This window comes from Zeus faber, assembly GCF_960531495.2.
Source record: "Zeus faber genome assembly, chromosome: 12".
Taxonomy (NCBI): domain Eukaryota; kingdom Metazoa; phylum Chordata; class Actinopteri; order Zeiformes; family Zeidae; genus Zeus; species Zeus faber.
In genome coordinates this window covers 10798594-10822033 of record NC_137196.1, presented here as the reverse complement: position 1 = coordinate 10822033, position 23440 = coordinate 10798594, and the positions used below count along the sequence as shown (strand labels likewise).

Genomic DNA, 23440 nt, shown 5'->3' with positions numbered 1-23440 from the left:
ACAGCTCTTGATTGAGGCTGAAGTTGTCATTGATTGACGCCGCAGCCCGACGCCCAGGGACGCTGCGTTCCGAGTTATATTTAACCGTGTAAACCCTGGGGAATGGCAAAACCAAGGTCTGATTTCACTGAGATGTTACCTAACTTACTACTGGCAACTAAGAGGTTGGTAAGCTCCTCTAATTGCTATATATATATATATAATATATAAAATGATACAGAAAAGTGTGATCATTCACACTTTCTATTTAAAACCAACACCTGAAAAGCTCTACTACCGCTTCATCAAAGCCACCAGCACTCAAGACACACAGACTGTATTATAAATATTTCTTAGACAAAATATGTCATTAATAGCTTGAAAATACACACGTTACTCAGATTGATCGTTGATAAGTTGTTTGTTGTATAACTGATCACTTTATTGTTTGTATTGGAGCATATAATGAAGAGGCAGAAAAAAATACGAGTTTCAAGTTGAAATTGTGGTGATGACAATCACTGAAAAGGAGATGTATGCACAAAGAAGACAATTTACAAGAACACAGACGTGTTTTTCAGTTCAGAATAAAGTATTTAAAAACAGAAGGAAAGGTCACGCTGAAAATATAAATGGGCTTGACGAAGCGACTAACAGTTTTCATAGTTTCTTGTGTCGCCGTCAGAATAAAACAAAAACAAAACAGATAAACAACGCTATGCTGGCCAGTTAGCTTTTTAGAATTGCAAAACTATTCTGTCGCTGGATAAAATCTTAACTGAAGTTAAGAGAACTTGGGACAGAGATGGGTTCATCCCATCCTTCATCCGCCCCCTACACACGCACGCACACGGTCAACGTCCATTATTCCATCCAAGCAAAATTGTGCCACAGCAGCTGCTGTTGTACTCCTGCATTCTTTTCTCACATCAGTAGTATGGTCTACGTGGGTTATTCTGTGTGGAAGGGGGGGGGGGGTTAATTCAGTAAATTCAGTGACACAGCAATTATCTGGTTTATGAATGCAGAATATACAAAATGCCTTGGCTATAGTTACCAGAGGATTGGGTCTGAACCGGTAGGCGAGCATCATCCTCTTTCTAAAAGCATCGTATTCATCGTCGTTTCCTTTCAGCTCAGCGGGGCGGTCAACTCCGAATCCGCCTCCATTCTGGGCAGTAACTCCCCTGGATTGGGAGACACATGGGAGCTCAAAATTTATTGCGTGTTTATTTTGAAGTATTTGGTTATTTTGAACACTACTACTGTACTACCGTCTTTACAGATGGGACTATCAATGATGTTTGCAGGGTTCATTCTGGCATTACAACATACAGAAATGGACCAGTGCTCTGGTAGAGCAGAGAAAAGGTGGCCTCGATGTATCCATACAAGGGGAATATTAACTGCATACAAGACATAAAAATTCAAGGTACTAGAAGAGCTGTGCATCTGCCGTGTGATTGCTTTGCTCACCTATTGACAGGAGCCTTGATGCCCTTGCCGTCTGAACCCAGCCCGTCACCTTCCTTCCAGCCCATCTTCATCAGCATGCGGAACCCAAGGTTCTCTACTGTCAGCTTGAACTCCTTGTACTCCGAGTAGTCTGGGTCTCGGCCCTCCTGCAAGTTACAGACGATGAATGATAATTAATCAGAATTTTGTGCATATTATTATTCATCTAACTGAACAAATTACAATGAAGAAAACTTCAGGGATATGCATGGTCAGTGGTATAACGCTCAGAAATTCCCACTATTATTGTTGTATGTTTAGATGTCATATGTTTAGATGGAGAAAACTTCCTGGGTACATTTATTTTTTAGGCTTATTGTTAAGTATTCTGTTTTTCTATTTCAATTCCTCAGGTGTAAAGTGCTTACAATGTTCAGGCTTATACTGCTTCATTTAAAATGTACTTTTACTGAAAAGTACATTTAATTACTGCAATATTTTTATTTTATTGTGTCAGAGTTAATTTTTCAGGTTTATATTGTCTAAAATGTTAAAAAAATTCTGGTTTATTTTCCATTATCCTGCCATATTTTATTGTGTACAGTTGTATATTTCACTTTTTCCCCTACATATTGACACTTTCCATTTTTTTTTCTATTGTTTGTAATTATTACTGCCTATTGTTTAATGATGGAAGCTGCTGGGACATAACAATTAACTCTTCGGGGATGAATAGTGTACATCTATTCAGCTATGTATCTAAGTGCTAATCAACTACTTGTAGGGCAATGGTAAACAAATCTTTCAACCGGTGTGATGTCATAAATATTGTCAATGTTAACATTTATTGAGGTTGGGTGAAACTTACCTTGAGCGCTTTGAAGGTCTCCATAAACTTTTCCAATTCCTCAGGGGGCAAGAAGTCCCCAATGAAGTGTTTCCCTTTCCCCATTTCAGTAAGGGACTCGGCCCATTCTGGAAGAAAAAGAAGAAACAGGCATCTGGTCAAGTACCCAGCGCTACTTCGGTGGCTCTGGGTTGAGACATGGATGCCTGAATAAAACGAACACATGACATCACCTTACCACTCATCTTGAGCGATATCCAAAATGTTATATCGCGATGCAGTCCCGTCCAATTATTGCAAAACAGCATATTATCGTTGTTGTTAATGGGGGGGGGGGTAAGAGAGTGAAGGAGAAGTGTTCCCGTTAAGCAAAGTGCTTTTTTGGTTTAATTTAAGTACAATAAATATATCTGCATATCTAAAATCTACAATCTAAAGTCCACAGTGACGGCCACCAAGGAAGCGCGAGTGAGGAAATATATATGTAGAAAACAAATAAATAAGGAATATTACTAATTTTGAGATTCTCAGCATGAGAAATACGAGGTGTGGTGTGCGAGTGTGTGAACTGGTTGATATGCGAGAGTCTAGCGGTCATAGTGTGAGACTTGGCAGCTCTGTATAACAATAATAATAAAACTTTTTATAATATCATTTTAGTAATACAAGTAATAACCTGGAGCTGCAACTTAAATCACTGGACCATCCGTGCCACCACATCCAATCCCTCCACCTCGCAACAAGCGAGGAATACATTTAGTTAATAAATAGAAAGAACAACTTTCATATCAATCCACTGTTTTTAATTAAGCCATTTAAGTGCGATATTCCAGAGAAAAAGTCATCTTCCGGGTCCGTAAAACTCCAAAGCAGACATGCGCAGTGGAGCGATGGATGAGCCAGTTCCTTTGTGCCGCAAATCGATCCTTCATTTTCCCGGGAGATCATACTTTTTAGGGCTGAACGATTTGCATATTAGATATAGTGAAAATATTGTATGTGGTGGCAAATATGGCAATGTTATCGAATATTGGCCCAAACCCACTTACCACGTGTTTTCTCCATCTCCATATGACGGAGGCGATGCTCCCAGGTGCCCGCATCGTGGTCCACCTCCTCATCGCTGTCGTACTCATGCTGGTGATCTCTCACGGCCTTCTCCCACATGACCTGCATCTCCGCCATGGCACGCTTGTGTTTCATGATCATATCGTACATCTCCTGCATCTGTAGTGCGAAAAACAGACACACAACAACACACTCAGACAGGTGCCGTGGCAGGGCTCAACACTAACTTTTAAAAGCAGTTGCCAGGCTGGCAACTAGGCCTCAGCTTTTGGTTGCCGTAACTGAAAATATGGTTGCCATTTTGAGTCACCTTATATTTTAAGTAATTAAGTTACTGCATTTTTCCATTTAAAAGTAGCTCTCCACCAGATGAGGTCTAAGCCATGCTCATTATTATTGCTATCTGTCTACAAAGATAACAACTAGTTATTGTAACAGATAAATGTTGACAAACTTGACCAAATTGACTAAAACTAAAGACATTTCCTGTATATATATTTCTTATTTGAGTTTGATTTCTAAGAACACAATATAGTTTCAATTAGTTCAAATTTATTTCTGTCTAGTTTTAACTAAAATGTTTTTTCACACCTAGTTTTATGTGTTAAGTATGCTTAAATGTGTCAGCGCAACAAACTCTTCGGATCGATTTGGACGATTCACACAAGTCAGACTAATTTATGTGAAAAAATGCGACATTTGCAGAAATGCAAGTTGTTTGCATCCCTGACCGTAATAACCTTGCTCTACTGCCATCCACTGGTGCCTGTACCCACCGATGCGTGGGAATAAATGCACGTGCAGCATTTTAGTTTCGTAACAGCAATATTCAAATATCACTAATGCAACAAATACATTTATTTTGGGGTGCACGTTTTGCTGTCCCTATCAGAGGCCACAAAATGGTTGCCAATTGACTCAATCTGGTTGCCGAGCGCAACCGGTACTGTCGAGCCCTGAGTGGACAGTAGTACTATCATCGTCATGGAAAGGGAGCTCTCATTCAGTTCTAATTGGGAACATTAAGAAGGATAAAGAGAAGGACATGGGTCCGCAAAACAGACCAGTTGCAACATCTTTGGCATATCACTGAGGGAACGCTACAATTTTTTCTTTCAGGTTCAAACTTTTCTTACACATACTGATTTTAAGGTGGAGGTACAGTCAAAAAGAAGTATAGGTTTTTGACCAAAAAGACAGAACAATTCAGAACAAGATCAGAACAGAAAGTCTTTCGTCTTTCTCTCGTTCTGAGAACTCCCCTTGTCGCGATTGGTCCAAATTCCATTGTGTCGTAGCAGGGAGCGGACCTTAACCTCCCTTTCCTGGTCATTCAAACTCCTCCTTTTCCCGGGTCAGCAAGCTTGTTTTTTCCCGGAGCCGCAACATTCAGAGCATGTTTTATAGATACCGAATCTCCTCAAATATAAACCAGTGATCAAATAAAAAACAATAAACAAGACGAATCTGTGTGTTTTTTTCCCCCTCCTCCATCGCTACAGAGTGTACCATGCAGTTCCTGTGCTGCTTTTACTGTGTTTTTATTTTAATCTATTGTTTTAGTTTGTTTATATTTGTATGATACAAACATTTTATACCAAGGGACGTTCTGCCTTGGATCAGAACAGTGGATTGCATAATGGGGAGTGATCCCTGGTCCACTGTGCGTCCCGGCTGTTCCCGTGTCTCTGAACGAAAACACAAGTTTATTTTACGTATTTATTTTGAGGAGCACGGCACCCAGATGGCAGTTGCGGTAAATAAAAACCCCAGACACTATTTGAGGAAATATGGGTACTGTCAATAAATGAGTTTGATTTCAATTTATTTTTATTTTTTCATGTTGATGTAAAGCAAAGCCACACCCACCTTCTCTCGCTGTCAAGTTTGTACTTCTTTCATCGCAGAATTCTTATTGAGTATTCTGCTGACGGTATTCTGGGACATGTCTCCGGTGGTTCTAACATCTTTTGTTCCCACGCCTTTTGTCTTTTTAGGAGCATTGTTCTGTCATGTGTACAATTCATTGGTGCTTCTTAATATGAAATGTGAACTTGGTAGGGATCACTGAACTTCGGATACTACAACATCAGAACTATCCCTTCCGAAGATCTCCTCCAGACTCCCTCCATGTAACCACCAGGCTCTGGGAATGTTTGAGTACCTCTTGTTGTTCTTTGATCTGTCGCTTTTGGTCCTCGGATAGTTCTGTGACTCCCACCAGACCTAGAGGCTTCCCCTTCTTATAGCCCAGGCCCTTCAGCTCCTGGACTGGAACGCACAGCACAATCGATGGATTATAATTGGACTATAATTCCCAATTAAATCTGCATATAGTGAACTAAGTGAACTAACTAAATATATAAACAGAACAAAATAGGCAAACTAAATTTAAGTCAATAAAAGAAGTCATATCATATCCACAAGGAATGATAAATAGAGCGCTATTATGTGTTCTCATAAAAACATATGTAAATATGAATAGGGGATATAAAAATGGGTACATAAAGGAAATTTACAGTGCGATATTTTACAAGCTAAAATGAGATCCAGTATGGGCAGTACTAGACTCATGATAAGTCTTACAAGCATAGAGGGATGTAGCATATATGGGTTAAAGAAGTATTCGTACGCGATAGTGAGGGTATGGTGGGATCGGGACTGTCCACTTCCTGAGGGACTATGATGGGGGCAATGGGCAGCTCCACTTTGTCGTCCTCAGACCCCCATCGACTCTTCCTCTTTCGTTTGACGGGAGTGGGCGTGGCCTCGTCGCTGTGGAGTGGTGGCACCGAGTCCGTCTGAGCGACCACCTTGGGGTAACAGGGGGGTGGAGGTGGAGGGACTCCGGGTAAAGGGGGGGCGGCGGGCCGCTGGCCTCCCATCCCTGGCTCCTGTGCGGCGGAGGGAGGACTTTGGGAGGCCTTGGCCTGGTGATACTCCTCCACTTTCTCTTTGTAGAAGCGGTGGGCTGGGCTTTGGTGGTCATACAAAAAACTGAGAGGGGGAAATGGGGGCATGATAGATGTAAAAACAAACAAAGAATGAAAACAACACTCAAAACTAGTGGACAGTGACTGACCTGAATGCGGGGTTGTGTCGGTTGTGCTCCGCAGCAATAGCCTCCACGTCAGGGCCACCCTCAGCCACGAACTTAGCCAATTTCTCAGCCACCTGCTGGGTCTCCTCGTCCACTGGGGGGGAGACTTTAAGCAGCCTATCAGTACTGGGGCTCAACTCACACTCTACTACTGTACTGTACTCAACTGGCCCTCACACACCACCAGTCTACAGCCAGTAGGGGATAAGAAGAGGAAGGAGGCGCAGGGGGACATGGGTGGTGAATGGGGAACTGCATAGATCTACAGCTTTACTTCAGAGGTGATACATGTGCAGGGAGGTTCTACCACATTCAAATCTACCGATATGTGGAGATGTGCGCATGTGTAAATTCAATATTATCCTGAGATACAATGCACATATCAAGAAAAACGGGAGGGTGATGTTCTTACCATTATCCGCTGAAAAATCAGGTTTTGGCAAATTCTTTCTGAATTCTGCAACTCGCTTTCTGTAGTACAGATAATCTCTGCTGTTCTTATCATATAAAAACCTGAAAGAAAATAGTCAGAACATGTGAGCTCATCCATGTTGCAAGATGAAAGTAAACCAACAAAAAAAAAAAAACATTTCAGACTTACGTAAAAACAGGATTGTCCTTATAGTCCTCCATAGCCTTTTTCTCTAGCTCAGTCCCCCCTTCTGCCACAAATGAGGCCATCTTGTCCAGAATAAGTCTGGTGTCTGGGTCCTCTGGGGGAGAAACTTTAAGCAGGCTATGAGTATCATTACCTTATGCCCATAATGACAAAATGCCAGTCACTGGGTGTGCAGGTCGCTGAAGTCGTAATGGATAGCCCCATCAAACACAGGCCTTGAATTACCTTTCACTTCTAAGAAGCTGGAGTCATCAACCTCTTCGTCGTCCTCGTCGCCATCTGGAGAACAAAATACACTCGGCCTCTGGCTAAGGACAGGGTTCTTCTTGGACTGGGAGTAATTTTTGAACTGGTTGAGCATGCTACTGATTCCAAGACCGGGACGCTTGCCAATGAGAATGCTTTTCTTATGGGATGAATTTGCTCCCGGCGATTGAGTTGGAGTAGACGGACCTTTGGCTTCACTATTGGAACCTAGAAAAAGGACAGTGTAGGTAAGAGGTGCATTCAGGGTCACTAAGGATCTTCCTACCGGTCAAGCTGATCAGCCATTATTGTAGTGTTGTATTCTAAATTTAAAACCCTATTTGGCTGGCCGAACACAAATGGGGGTTGACAGGCTATTGCTGAAGGCAATTTTGAGGCTTAAGGTACAAACCTGGAGAACTTGATTTGTCCTTCTGCATCTTCATGAACTGTTGGAAGAAGCTTCCATCATTTGCAAACTTGTTTGAGGATGGCCCCTGAGAGCTGGGCAAACTACAGGAACCATAATGGATGAAATAGTTAGAGCATGTTTATTCATTATCTCATGTGATGTTAAGTCATAGAGCATATTCAGATGAGACATCAGAAATGATAATGCCCCTAGGACAACACTGACATTTACTATGCTTGAAAAGAAAGATTATGCATGTTTAAGCATTTGTGGCATATCATAAGAACTCTAGGCATTTTGTTACCTTGGAGGCAATGGTTTGCTCGGCGTTTGCACACTCTTTTTGGCCTGTTCTGCCATCTTTGCTTCGATCTCCCTCTTCTTCTGCGCTATGAGCTCCTCTTGTCTGAGAATGTTCAAACTCATTTTGCTTTGCTGAGGTTTGACAGGTCGGGATCTCCAACCTCCGCGTCCTGAAAAAGGTTAATAATAAACCACTAAAATAAACTAGCTATAATTATGAATCCAAGCATGTGTATTAGTTAAATAGGTGGGTTTAGGACTGTGTGACATTGACAAAATCAAATACCTACATTTTAACTTCAAACGAACAATTTGTCAATATTTTGGGGAGGAGGACTGGTGCTTTGATAATATATTTAGAGTCAATGGATATTTGTAAGAATATCATTAGTAATGTGGAAATTATTACCAAGCAGGTAGATTAGATGCATTGATTACAGTCTATGAAGTTCAGAAGGTTGCATTACTTTAGCTGTAATGCAGCCTTGAAGACATTCAACTATAGCGCGATATTACCATGATCAAAATACCAGACTATATCGCGTTATCGATATTATATCGATATATCGCCATGCCCTAGGTTATAACTAACAGCAACTGGCCGCACGTCCACCAGTTGGGTTGTTGTAGGAACATGAATAAAAATACTATAGATACATTTCTACATACATACAAAAATCCCGATTATGATGTTAGCTTGGGAGTCCAACCGAGCTAGCTAGCGCTCAGACTAGCTACCACTACGGTTAGCTCTGTTGGAAACAATCGTTCCATAAGACGGATTTGCACCACACCGCAATTATTACCTGCATCGCTAGACTCCATGGTCGTAGCTGGACAACGATATAAATCCTAGAGATGGGACGCTCGGAATCGCCGCATCGACGTTTATTTCACCGTCGCGAAGTTGCAACACAGTGTCAGAGCTCGTATCGAATTACGACTATGTGATGATGTGACGTCAGACGCTTCGAACGACACTGACCCGGATGTGGTTTCATCACTCGGGCTTGAAGAATAGACGTACAGTTGTATCTGTCTATTTTTTTTTTTACCTGTCTGTTCTTCTATCTACTTATCGACGTGTCTGCGTGTAAGTCTTTTTTTTTTTTTTAAGGAATTAACGTCTTTATCGTTGTTTCCCTTTTTGTTGTTGTTATAACAGAGCTCCCTCTTCAGTCACCAGATGGAGCGGCTGCCATACCTCCTGTGCACCACCGGGTGTCGCTGTATTCGCCGTCTTCAGTGCCACGACGCTTCACAGACAGGCTCCGTCCTCCCGTCGCTCGACGCAACCTGCGCCAGGTCTAGTCGACTATGTTCTGCTGGGGGCCCCGTTTTCAACCTGGAAATCAGATAAGGGCCCCGTACGGATTATGCAGTTGATTGTAGTTTTTGAAACTTGTTATACTAAAAAAAAAAAAAACACTTTTTCAAACAATATTTTTGATCACTTCTCAAACTCTAAACGCTTAAAATAACACATACTGAGCACTATTATGAACATTTTTTGAATGAAGGCATCTATTCTTACAAACATAATGCTTCTGGAAAATAATATGTTTGATTTTGATTTTTTTTGGACTTTTTATTTACCAAATGAATAGAACTAATAAGGTTCGTTGCTACCCTTCAAATGGATTCAAAGGGTCGGCCTAGGCTTATAGGAGGGCCACATTTGGCCCCCGGGCCGCCGGTTGAATAGGCTCGATCTCCATTAAAACCGCGGACAAGTGGAACTTGTGCGTCGCTGGCCGACCTTCCTAAAATACACACACAACGCGGTGCAGTTCCGCTTCCGTTGCCTCTCCGCACGGTTTGTCCCTCGCGGCTTCCCGTCCGTCAACGACCTCCCTGGTGCAGATATGGCAGAAGCTCCCCCACGGCCCGGCCGGTTTTTTTGTCACCGATGTTCAGCAGAGATCAGCCCGCGATTGCCGGTAAGGACCTCCGTGGCTTTTGGACTCCGGACCAGTCGGTTCCTCACGCGGGAGGGATGGATTCTTTATTTTAGCTCCTGTCGAGGCGTCCGGCTCGGTCTGTTAACAGCGAAACGGCGCCGTCGACACTCGCTGCCCCGCGCTAAGCCTGTCCACAATACCTGGCTTATTATTTATGTCATTTTTGATCCGCGAGGTTACGATGTCGGTGTTTTATTTGGTAAAAGTGTCCGTGTATCGTGCGCTTCACGTCACCCAAGAACAAAGACTTTGACAGGAGCACTTCTCCGGTGTTCCACCAGCAGCCTCCATGCTGTGACGCCTTTCATTGGAAGCTTCTTGAATTGTACAGTAACGAGCAGTGTCCTTTCAAACCTCCACCTGCGTGACCGCAGGCTTTGTTAAGGAGGGAACATGTTAAATCCTGTCTCCACAATGTCACATCTACCGCGTGTGACAATGTGTTGATGGATAGACAGACATATAGATAGATGGACAAGATCCATGATAGATAGCTGGATGGATAGATAGATAGATAGATAGATAGATAGATAGATGGACGAGATCCATGATGGATGGATGGATGATAGACAGACAGACAGACAGATAGATGGACAAGATCCATGATAGATAGCTAGATGGGTGGATGGGTGGATAGATAGATAGACAGATGGACAAGATCCATGATGGATGGATGGATAGATGGGTAGATTGATAGATAGATAGATGGACAAGATCCATGATGGATGGATGGATGGATAGATAGATAGATGGACAAGATCCATGATGGATGGATGGATGGATAGATAGATAGATGGACAAGATCCATGATAGACAGATTGGTGGATGGATGGATAGTTCGATACAGTAAATGGACAAGATGCATGATAGATAGCTTGATGGATGCATGGATGAATGGATATATAGATAGATGGACAAGATCATGATAGATAGCTAGATGGATGGATGGATAGATAGATGACTAGCTGGATCAGCAGCTCACATCAAAACAATAGGCTATAATAATAAAGTAATAAGACTGAAAAATTGGCAATATGCAGTGAACCTAACTACTAACCAAAAAAATATATATTAAAAAAAAAAATATGAACCGAAAATCAACAATATCTGAAATGGGGAATTGTCCAAGTGTGCAAATAGAATCGGTACGTATACTGTGTGTACCAGGGCGGGAAACCAAATTAAAATATACAATATTTTACATTATTGCAATACTGAGCGTTTTAATGGTCCCCTATCTGACTCGGGTCACCTAGGTCAAGCCAGCCAGAGGAGGAGTTGGACAGTCTTATTGCAGCAGCAGAGGAATTGTCTATACATGCATGGGAGTTCTCTGGAGGGCTCTATCTATCTATCTATCTATCTATCTATCTATCTATCTATCTATCTATCTATCTATCTATCTATCTATCTATCTATCTATCTATCTATCTATCTATCTATCAATCCTTCTGTCTGTCTGTCTGTCTGTCTGTCTGTCTGTCTGTCTGTCTGTCTGTAACACACACAATGATCAGCCACAACATTAAAACCACTGACAGGTGAAGTGAATAACATTGATCATCTCATTCCAATAGTACCCGTCAAGGGGTGGGATGTATTAGGAAGCAAGTGAACAGTCAGTTCTTTCTTGGTCAGAGCATCTCCAAAAGATAACCTGTGAACCGGCCACAGGGTCATGGGCGCCCAAGGCTCATTGATGCGTGTGGGGAGCAAGGCTAGCCTATCTGGTCCGATCCCAAAGAAGAGCTACTGTAGCCCGAATTTCTGAAGAAGTTAATGCTGACTATGATAGAAAGGTGTCAGAACACACCATCGCAGCTTGCTGCGTATGGGGCTGCATAGCCACAGACCAGTCAGAGTGCCCATGCAGACCCGTTGTCACCGGTTAAAGTGGCTACAATGGGCAAGTGGGCATCAGAATTGGACCAAGGAGCAATGGAAGAAGGTGGCCTGGTCTGATGTATCATGTATTCTTTTATCTAATTTGGATGGTTGGGTGTGTGTGTGCGTCGTTTACCTGGGGCAAAAGTGCACCTGGAGGGACTATGGGGAAAAAGCCGGCAGAAGCAGTGTGAGGATCTGGGAAATGTTCTGCTGGGAAACCTTGGGACCTGGCATTTATGTGGATGTTACTTTGACACGTACCACCTACCTAAACATTGGTGCAGACCAAGTACAGTCCTTCATGGCAACGGTATTCCCTGATGGCAGTGGCCCCTTTCAGCAGGATAATGTGCCCTGCCACACTGCAAAATTTTTTAGGAATGGTTTGAGGAACATGACAAAGAGTTCAAGGTGTTGACTTGGCCTCCAAATTCCCCAGATCTCAATCCGATCGAGCATCTGTGGGATGTGCTGGAACAACAAGCCAGATCCATGGGGGCCCCACCTCGCAACTTACAGGACCTAAAGGATCTGCTGCTAATGTCTTGGTGCCAGATACCAGCAGGAAAAATAGGCAAGTGAAAGGATCTGAGTGACTTTGACAAGGGCCAAATTGTGATCGCAAGAGGACTGGGTCAGAGCATCTCCAAAACGGCAGGTCTTGTGGGGTGTTCCCAACATGCAGTGGTTAGTACCTACCAATAGTGTCCAAGGAAGAACAACTGGTGAATCGAGGACAGGGTCATGGGCGCCCATGGGCTCATTGATGCCGGTGCAGAGCGAAGCCTAGCCCATCTGGTCAAATCCCACAGAAGAGCTACTGTTGCACAAATTGCTGAAAAAGTTAATGCTGCTATGATGGAAAGGTGTCAGAACACACAGCGCATCGCATCTTGCTGCGTATGGGGCTGCGTAGCCGCAGACTGGTCAGAGTGCCCGTGCTGACCCCTGTCCACTGCCAAAAGCACATACAATGGGCACCTGGGTGTTACAACTGGACACAGGACAGTTGGCTGATCGGTTTATATTCGGGTTGCCTCGGTTATCGTTGTTACCTGTGTTAATAGTTATTCAGGCATACACCGATTACATTTCCTGCCCATCGCCCCCACCATGTTTTTTTTGTTTTTTAATTTTATGTTTTTTAATATAAATAAAACCCATTAAGTCAATTTTTGTTTATCAGTGCCAACAACGTTCATCAAATAAAAAAAAAATCGAATTTGTGAAATCTAAGCATGTTATCAATACTTAGTTGGACGATACAAGGCTGAAAGTATTTGCCCGTGCGCGCAGCAGAGTCGCAGCACAGTCTGCAGCATCACAAGAGGAGAGGAGTCCCTCCATCCGTAATTAGCACCAGTGCATAGCGCCTCACGCGTATCCTCCACGCCCCAACCCCCATTGTAAAATGTCCGGTCTTAGCGGTAACGCCGGTGTTGTAATGAGTTTATTAACTGGTGAAGAAATTCCTCACCATGGCATCACTAGTAGATTTACTCACTGAGCACTTTATTAGGAACACCTGTAAACCTACTTATTCATGCAATCATCGAACACATAATCTAATCAGCCAACCGTTTGACAGCAGTGCAGTGCATAAACTCATGCAGATACAGGTCAGCAGCTTCAGATAATGTTCACATAAACCATCAGAATGGGGGGAAAAATGTGATCTCAGTGTTTCCGACCGTGGCATGATTGTCGTTGCCAGACGGGCTGGGTTGAGTATTTCTGTAACTGCTGATCCAGGGATCGGCAGATCCACAGCAGTCCCTGGAGTTTACTCAGTATAATGCAAAAACAGAAAACATCCTGTGAACGGCAGTTCTGTGGACGGAAACACCTTGTTGATGAGAGAGATCAATGGAGAATGGCCAGACCGGTTCAAGCTGACAGAAAGGCTACGGTAACTCAACCACTCTGTACAGTTGTGGTGAGTAGAAAAACATCTCAGAATGCACAACATGTCGAACCTTGAGGCGGATGGGCTACAATAGCAGAAGACCACGTTGGGTTCCACTTCTGTCAGCCAAGAACAGAAAGCTGAGGCTGCAGTGGGCACAGGCTCACCAAAACTGGACAGTTGAAGACTGGAAAAGCTCAGCCTGTTCTGATGAATCTCCATTTCTGCTGAGGGACACAGATGGTAGGGTCAGAATTTGGCGCCAACAGCATGAATCCATGGACCCAACCTGCCTTGTGTCAACAGCCCAGGCTGGTGACGGTTGTGTAATGGTGTGGGGAATCTTTTCTTGGCACACTTTGGGCCCGCCAATACCAATCAATCATCACTTGAATTCCACAGCCTATTTGGGTATTGTTGCTGACCATGTGCATCCCTTCATGGCCACAATTTACCATCTTTTAATGGCTACTTCCAGCATGATAATGGAGCATGTCACAAAGCAAAAGTCGTCCAAACTGGTTTCATGAACATGACAATGAGCTCAATGTTCTTCAGTGGCCTTCCCAGTCACTGGATCTGAATCCAATAGAACACCTTTGGGATTTGATAGAAGTTCTATTGCATCCCAAAGGTTCTATCATAGAACGGGAGATTCGCAGCATGAATGTGCAGCTCAGGAGTTGCATGATGCAATCATGTCAACATGGACCTGAATCTCAAAGGAATGTTTCCAACATCTTGTTGAATCGAGGCCAAGAAGAATTGAGGCTGTTTTGAGAGCAAAGTGAGGCCCGACCCAGTATTAGTGTAGTGTTCCTAATGAAGTGTTCAGTGAGTGTCGATGTATTGTGTTCTATATTTTCACCGACAGGACTACACCTGTCCCCAGTGTGAATCTGGCTTTATTGAAGAACTCCCCCCAGAGGAGAGAAGGTACAATGTCAAATACAGCAGTGGCACATATAACAGTTTATTGAATTCAACAATACATGTCTAATTTGTCATCAATCTGTCGATGCAGAACCTCTGATTTCCACTTGCCTCACCTTGCCTCCCTACAGTAGTGAAAATGGGTCCACATCCACAGCCTCCGCCAGTGATCACAACCGGCCGACCTTTGAGGTCAGTTAACCTGTCAGCAGCTGAGTAGGACCTGTCATTTCTATTCAGCTTTTACGCCTCAATTAACGCCTTCCATCCCATCAGAACATGGACCACCAGCACCTGTTCACTTTTCCTCCGGGGTACGGCCAGTTTGCGCTGGGCATCTTTGATGAGGGCTTCGATCTCCGTGGAGGCCTCTCCACGGAGGACAACAGGGAAACGGAGAACAGGAGGGAGCGGGAGATGGCCTCGCGGCAGAGGTACGGCGCCCGACAACCGCGGGGGCGACACGTGCCTCGGAGGCAGGGCACGCGCCATGAAGGAGTGCCCACGTTAGAGGGGTGAGGCTTTTTAAAATTTATTTTTTAAGATGTTTGAGTCCTTTATGATATCGAACAAAGTGTCTTTTGCAGGATTCTTACCAGGTACTTGATGAAACACTTGAATTTCATCCTCTTGGAAAGGTTAAGTCCTGGAATACCTTTTAAAATAGCCACTTTTGTGCTGAAGTTCTTGAAAAGTCCATGAAGAAAAAACCAGATCATTGAAAACCTTTGATATTTCCCCAGGTTTTGTTCTTCAAATCATACCTACATTTGTAAGAGATTGATTTTAACTAGGGATGCAAGGGTACACGGTATGTTATCGAATCGTTCGGTACGCCCCCTATGGTTCAATATGTACACGTGAACTGCGGTATTACAATTTCACAGACCGGACCGTCCACATGACGGTGGTGGACGGTGGTTGGCGCAGTGTACAGGCGTGCCGCGGTGTGCCGTAAGTGCTGCTACCTATTGAATCCACTGTTGCAGCTCCACCGGCGACATCAGCCGTGCGGGGGCTGTGCGGGGCCCTGCAGCATTTCTCTATTTTTGTTCAAGAGGTCTATTTTATTCCTTCCGTTCACGAACGAGCCGTTTTTTTTTTTCAAAGGCTCTTTTGTATGAATGAAAGGTTCTGAGCCGTTCTTTTTTTTTTTTTGTCAAGTTTTACAGTTTTATGTCGTGTTGTTTGTTTAAGTTGCCGTCTCCTGCCACGGGCAAATGTTTCCCCCTCTATGTAAGAGACAGCCTATGCTCGTCCCTCGCCGGAAGGTGCCCCGGCTGAAAAGGAGCGCACACACTGTCACATCAGGTTTTACAAAGTGAAGGCACACACGCACTGGTCTGACTGTGAGGTTTTATTTTACTATTATTAGTTATGTGTGAAAAATACTGTTTATACCTGTTGTACACAAAAATAACTAACTATAGTACTGGTTTTATTCATTTGTTTCAAATATTATATCTATAAATAAATAACAGAAATAGATAGATGCCTGGACACCTCCCCTCCAATCAGATTAATTTATGCAAATTATAACAACCAATGAACTTGAACCCCCGTCTGACCCCTCCCCCCACAGTCATACACACAGAGCATTACACTAGTTATTTAGGGCAGACTACTATAAAAAAAACATTTTTTACTTTTTAACTTAAATTTTTTTTTTTTTTAACTTTCTTAAATATAAAGATACCGAAACCGTACTATTACCGTGGCCCCAAAACCGTGATACCAGTGGGCCCACTGTACCGTTGCATCCCTAACTTAAACATAATCACATGTCAAGTTATGGAATTGGGTGTATTCCACATAAACATAGATTGTGTGTGGTGTCAATAGCATGAATTTAAATGATGATTTTTTTTTCCTTCTTTCTTTTCTACAGTTAAGGTTTCCTTAAAATGTATTGTATATTATATTTATATGGTTCTGTTTATTTGCAAAACAATTGCTGGTTTTGCTGGTGACTGACTGTTTCTCTGCTGCAGAATTATTCAACAATTAGTTAATGGAATCATAGCGCCCACAGCGATGCCAAACATCGGGATGGGACCATGGTACGTATAAGCCTCTAAGCTTTGCATATGCACTTAGCGTATGTTGTGATTCCAAACTGTCGTTAATACTCCATGTATTATTGTCGTGACCTCTCGATGACTGTTAAATAAATCAAATGACCTGCCCTTCCTTCCCCTAATGAACTTAATTTTGCTGACCACTGTTTTCGTAGGGGTATGCTGCATTCCAATCCAATGGACTACGCCTGGGGCGCTAACGGACTAGATGCTATTATTACGCAGGTACACAAAGATGTGTCCTTTACACTTCATCAGTGTTTGAGACCTTGGAACCAATCTAAAAGAACATTATTTATTTTGTATATAAAAGCTCAGCGATTTTAGCGCCGTGGTAATGGATAATAATTGTTCTCGCCTTTTCTCATTACAGCTATTGAACCAGTTTGAAAACACGGGCCCTCCTCCGGCAGACAGAGAAAGGATAAAGAGCCTACCCACTATCACCATTACGGAAGAACACGTGGGTGAGTCCTCTTTTCGCACACAAAAGTTGGTTTCCTGTCAGTTGTGTAATGTGTATAATCGTTGGGAATTGCCATCTTAATTCCTTGTTTATGGATTAAACTGTGAAACGCGACCTTTTACCCCTGACAGACCTGGCATCTCGTACCCAGGTACATCCAGCCTCTAGTGACCACTTGTGTTCCCATGTCCCTTCCTTGCTTAAAGTACTATTATTTTGCCTGTGGGGTGTTAAGTTATTTATTTTCTTGGCATTGCTACTCCTTGAGGCTGTTGTGTTCGTCAATGAGTACGTTTACTTTGAACTTGATTTCCAGTCCCAACGTGACTACTTTTACCCACACGCCACACTTTGGGAGTTGAAACGGTGGCATTTGACTGAGAACGTATAAAGATGGCAAGCGGATGACAAGCAGCACATTCTTGAGAAGGTTCATGGGCTCAGAAGTGTGGTGTTTTTTTTATATATATATATATATATATATATATATATTCAAGCTAAGAAGGAATCTGATCCGAGTTGTTAAAACCACAAACCACGCGAGAGGGTAGGAAAGCGTCCTTAAATGACTCAGCCGCAAGGGTAAACGACCCCAAACCAAACCACTTTCTGGACCAAGCCCATTATAAAATGGCACCGTCTTAATGCAACTTGTACAAAAGGTCATTTGTCCCTAATGCAGTGAACCTACTCAGCAAGAAACAATGACTATGTTCAGCCGCTTTAACATTGTGTCTTTTTCTCAGCAGCCATTTTTTATGCAAAGTCACATGAAATGTGTTTTTTATTTGAAGTAATTTTCCAGCCTTGGTTGGATTGTGTTGTATTCTACCATCTCCCTAGTCAAATATGTATGAATTCATAACACGCATAGATGCAATGCAATCTGTGATGCTGGTGATATAGACATTGTGGGGCAGTTTCGCCGTCACAGACTAGGCCTAATCTTAAAACTAAATCGCACTTTTAATCTAGACTAAGTGGCTCAGCCTTTCTCAGTCATGGTTTAAAATAGTCTCAGACTCGCCCTAGTCTTGGGTTTAAAAAAAAAAAAAAAAAAAAAAATCTGATTTCCAGAAGGAAGATTGGAGCTAATCTAAAGCCCCTTTCCCACTTGCACTGAAAGCTGTAAATCTACTGGCAATGTTCCGTATTGGCGTCATGTGGGAAAGTGATCCGGTGTCGATGTTCTGTGAAAGTCGTTCCGTGAATTTCCCCACTCCTGACCTAGTATCATTTCCGGGAAAATGCCGATACAGCTGTGGGTGGAAGTGTTTGGCAATGGAATCAGTAACATTGCCTTAAAGTTGGAGTGGAGCCAAATCGAAATAAAGCAAAATACTTTTTTTTTTTTTACAATTATTTATTTCATACAAATATTTAAACAATTATTTGTTTTTAGGTAGGAAAAAAAGAAAACATTTGTAAAAATGAGCAGTCTGAAACCATGGAGCTCGGCTGCAAAGATGAGAAACTGAAACACGTCCAGTCTCTACGGAGACTGGTCTTTATATACTTAAATGTTGTACTTTTTCATCTTAAAAATGACACTCAGACTCTAGACGTGTCTTTCACAGTTAGGGGTGTGATGCATGGACATCGGACACGAGCGCTTTGCTTGCCCACCAGCTATACCGATGGGAGAGAGCGGACAGGGAGAGGAAGAACAGGTGGAGAATGTTCCTTCTCCGGAGGCAGAGTGTGTAGTACAGACTGAAAATGATCACATGGATTTAATAACTTAGGGCTAGGGTTAATGTGTCCGGGGATGGGGGCTCTGTCAGCAGGGGGGAACCGGGACCGCTCGGTTGGGGCGGGGAGGCGGTGAGCGAAGCGCTAGTCTAAAAACAAAACCGATTCTGTTGCCTCGTCTCGTGTGATATTAAGACACCCAACAAGCATTACGTTATGTAATCTATGTGGGAACAGGCTCCATACGGAACTTTTAGATAAAGGAGGTCAATGTGGGAATGACTACCTACTGCCTTTTCAGGATATTTTTTTATACCTTGTTTTTTTGTTTTTTTTCCAGGTGCTGGTTTAGAATGTCCGGTGTGCAAAGAAGACTACAGTGTGGGGGAGACTGTCAGACAACTCCCGTGCAATCACTTGTTTCACAATGACTGTATAGTACCATGGCTGGAACAGGTAGGAAACGATCTTGTTCCTTTTTGTCAATAGATTTATCTGTCTTGGGTTTTGAAATGGCTTCGTTAGGGTGTATTGGTCCCCCACTGGATGTGATCGGCCACTTGTTTACACGTTCTCTCTCCTCTGCCCGCAGCACGACACGTGTCCCGTGTGCAGAAAGAGTCTGAGCGGACAGAACACAGCCACAGACCCGCCGGGTTTATCAGGAATGAACTTCTCCCCCTCCTCCTCATCGTCCTCTTCGCCCAGCTCACCTAGCAACGAGAATGCTCCCGGCACCTCCTAGAACTTCAACCTCGCATCTGAGGAAAATGCGAGGAACCAGACAGTTTGTTGTGTGTCTTTGAGGAGCTGAACTCTTACACCCACTATGGACTTTCTGCCATTACGTCCAGCTTTTTTTATTATTATTTTGTTCTTTTTAATTTTAATTTTTTTTCCCTTGGAGAACTTTTAAACAATGATCCTGCATAAGGAGGAATGCAAAAACAACAACAAAAAAAAAACAACAAAAAAAAAAAACACTGTGAATGATGATGATGATGATGATGATGATAATGATCTTGGTTACCAAAACCGGAGTAAAGTTTGAGCCAGAGTTGAATGCTTATTTTTTTTTTTTTTAAGATTCTCTTTTCCACAAGGCTAGGACATATATTTTATATTTAAAATGTTCTTTTTCTTTCTTTTTTGTAATTAGGTGTGTTTTGTAAATTTGTACATGATACATAATGCATTTTAGATGGCAAATGATCAAGCAGTGGATCCAATTAGAATCGCCGGGGTTCAAATCCATGGATATAATTTTTTTTAATTTATTTGGAACTTTTTTTGCACAACATTTTAAGGCAAATAAAGTGCATTCGTTAAACTACTGAGGAAAACGTAATTTTACAGATTGTCTTTGAATCTCATTTAAGGCTTGTTTTTTTTTTTTCTCTCTCTCTATATATATATATATCTATGAGATTCGCAATTTGTTGAAATACCATTCTGAAATTGTTGGTATACCTTGCGAGGGTAAGTTCCTACAATTCATCACAATTGGCAGTTTTTCAGAGTTTCCGAAAGCTCTCTTAGAATGGAGGCACTTAACAATCTTGGAGTCAAATTACCAACTGGGGAACAGGCCAAGTGTGTTTAAGAGCCTTGTATTTTATTTTTATTTGAGGGGGGGAAATGAACAATTTTAACTTGCTTATTTTGTAAAACCACAATAAAAAGTGCAAGCAAGAGTCTTGGAGGTCTTCTAATAATGCAGAAAAACGTTATACTTTTTTTTTTCTTTTGATTTTCCATCTGTTGGAGCAAAATAGTTGTGCTGCAAATATTTATATATCAATATGTCAAAGGTTATTCTCTATATACTGTATATACAATGACAGTTGTTTTCTGATAAAATTAGCTTGGCCTCCTGAGGTCACCCAGAGGCACCATTTGAAAATATGACCTCACCCCAAAGTGGTGAGTGAGAAATCTCAGGCAACGAGAAAAGGACCTCACATTTGAATTTTATCTCTTGACTTTCCTGTCCGTTAACATAGGGTCCGTGTAATTTGTTCTGTAAGGCTAACACCGTCTCAGGGCCCATTTACAGTTAATGTACATGAACATTGCAGTGCATTTATACCACTTATACCGCAAAGATGCATGTTGGGGACTATAATACTGAGTTGAATGTTGGTACAATATTGAAATTCCTCATATGGGGGAGAAACGTGGAATTGCAAATGTCATTATCTTGAAGGAATAGAGTCTATTCACGTCATGCTTTTTAAAAATCCAGTGATGTGTAACTGAGACATCGATTGAAGGGCTCATTCGTATTGCACCTGCACATCCAAGGTTAAATGTTTTCCAAAAAGAATCGAGGCCATCACACTGGAGCAGTATGACAGAATCTGAAGCTTGAGAGAGAGGGGGGACAACAGGGAAAAGGAGAGAGAGGGAGGGGGGAGGTGAGAAGGGAAAGACATGACACACTCAGTTCCTGGCATCAAAGTCAGAAGGTGTGAAGATGGGGAACTGGGACGTTAAGACTGCACTCATTGGCTACTTGTGAAAGTGGATTTACACTGGAGGTTAATTTAAGTCTGACCGTGACTTGACTGTGGTTGTATTTTAAGCAAATTGTATTTTTTTGTGGCATTGTTACCAAGAACTAAACTACATATTAGTTACTGTATTCTTGATGGGTTTGTGTAGTTCTATAAATGGGCTCAATTCCTTACATAGATATCCAGCCCTTGGATTAATATGTGTTGCGTCCATGCCTTTACATTTCCCTGTCCTTAATTGAGCTGATATAAACACCATCTGAATGCCCATTTGTGATCAAATAAGTTAGTTTGTGCATCAGCATTCTGAATATTAAAGGTGCACTTGGTACGTTTGGATTATTCAACAGCAAAAAAAAAATGGGCTGAAAGATCTTAGAATTGATAGGCATACATGACATGTTAATTGTTGTCGAGTAACCTATAGGACAATCAACATATTCAACAATGTTACACCAATTTACAGTTCCATCTCTGGGACAATAGCACATCCTATGAACTGTTACACAATCCATCACCATATTCTGAATGACTTTATTTCAATAGGTTAATTTACATGTACGAGGAATTTGTCGTGGTAATTATTGCTGCGAGACACTAAGTATTACAAAAAGCTTCATAGTCTGAGAAAAATATAAACAAAATAGAGCAGAATAAATAGAATAGAACCAAAAATAACTAAAAGCAAAAATTGCTAAATTTACAATAATAGTCAAAAAAATGCTAAATAAGGATAGTCAAATATATCAAATATACAGAATGTGTAATGTGATTGCAACAGTTTTGCCTGCCACACACCACCTGAGTGGTCAGTTCTGGGGCCTCCAACACGGGCAATAGGGTTGAAAACGCACCCGTTTTATTGTAGAGAGTTGCCAAGGTGGAACATGTCATGACAGGGGCTCCTCTCCTGAGTGTGGGGGGGTGGGTGGGGGTTTTACCTGTTGCTCGTTGATGACTCTAATGAGCAACAGGCGAACAGCCACCTTGAGCCCGGGCCCAATTTTCTAGACCCAAGACAGATGTGGCAGCTTGAACCGCACCACATACAGTGGGGCAAAAAAGTATTTAGTCAGCCACCAATTGTGCAAGTTCTCCCACTTAAAAAGATGAGAGAGGCCTGTTATTTTCATCATAGGTTCACTTCGACTATGAGAGACAAAATGAGAAAAAAGAATCCAGAAAATCACATTGTCTGATTTTTAAAGAATTTATTTGCAAATTATGGTGGAAAAAAAGTATTTGGTCAATAACAAAAGTTAATCTCAATACTTTGTTATATACCCTTTGTTTGCAATGACAGAGGTCAAATGTTTTCTGTAAGTCTTCACAAGGTTTTCACACACTGTTGCTGGTATTTTGGCCCATTCCTCCATGCAGATCTCCTCTAGAGGAGTGATGTTTTGGGGCTGTCGCTGGGCAACACGGACTTTCAACTCCCTCCAAAGATTTTCTATGGGGTTGAGATCTGGAGACTGGCTAGGCCACTCCAGGACCTTGAAATGCTTCTTACGAAGCCACTCCTTCGTTGCCTGGGCGGTGTGTTTGGGATGATTGTCATGCTGAAAGACCCAGCCACGTTTCATCTTCAATGCCCTTGCTGATGGAAGGAGGTTTTCACTCAAATCCTACGATACATGGCCCCATTCATTCTTTCCTTTACACGGATCAGTCGTCCTGGGCCCTTTGCAGAAAAACAGCCCCAAAGCGTGATGTTTCCACCCCCATGCTTCACAGTAGGTATGGTGTTCTTTGGATGCAACTCAACTTTCTTTCTCCTCCAAACACGACAAGTTGAGTTTTTACCAAAAAGTTCTATTTTGGTTTCATCTGACCATATGACATTCTCCCAATCCTCTTCTGGATCACCCAAATGCTCTCTAGCAAACTTCAGACGCGCCTGGACATGTACTGGCTTAAGCAGGGGGACACATCTGGCACTGCAGGATTTGAGTCCCTGGCGGCGTAGTGT

General features: G+C 42.4%; 2 protein-coding genes across 2 annotated transcripts; one reads left to right on the top strand and one right to left on the bottom strand.

Moving 5' to 3' along the window:
* Nucleotides 1-381: 381 nt before the first annotated feature.
* sugp1 (SURP and G patch domain containing 1) lies at nt 382-8973 on the bottom strand. The gene is made up of 14 exons (XM_080010778.1): nt 8836-8973; nt 8031-8199; nt 7727-7827; nt 7294-7542; nt 7051-7174; nt 6862-6962; nt 6432-6555; nt 5982-6346; nt 5514-5620; nt 3331-3508; nt 2303-2409; nt 1456-1601; nt 1037-1166; nt 382-935 (listed from the first exon to the last, which is right to left on the bottom strand). Exons 1-14 carry the CDS (start codon nt 8852-8854, stop codon nt 909-911), a joined length of 1947 nt encoding a protein of 648 aa, XP_079866904.1. The 5' UTR covers nt 8855-8973; the 3' UTR covers nt 382-908.
* Nucleotides 8974-9839: 866 nt separating this feature from the next.
* rnf126 (ring finger protein 126) lies at nt 9840-21234 on the top strand. Its single transcript, XM_080010292.1, has 9 exons — nt 9840-9969; nt 14658-14719; nt 14848-14908; nt 14993-15231; nt 16708-16776; nt 16950-17019; nt 17168-17261; nt 19293-19408; nt 19545-21234. The coding sequence occupies exons 1-9, from the start codon at nt 9895-9897 to the stop codon at nt 19695-19697; spliced, it is 939 nt and encodes a 312-aa protein (XP_079866418.1). The 5' UTR covers nt 9840-9894; the 3' UTR covers nt 19698-21234.
* The last annotated feature ends 2206 nt before the right edge of the window (nt 21235-23440 follow it).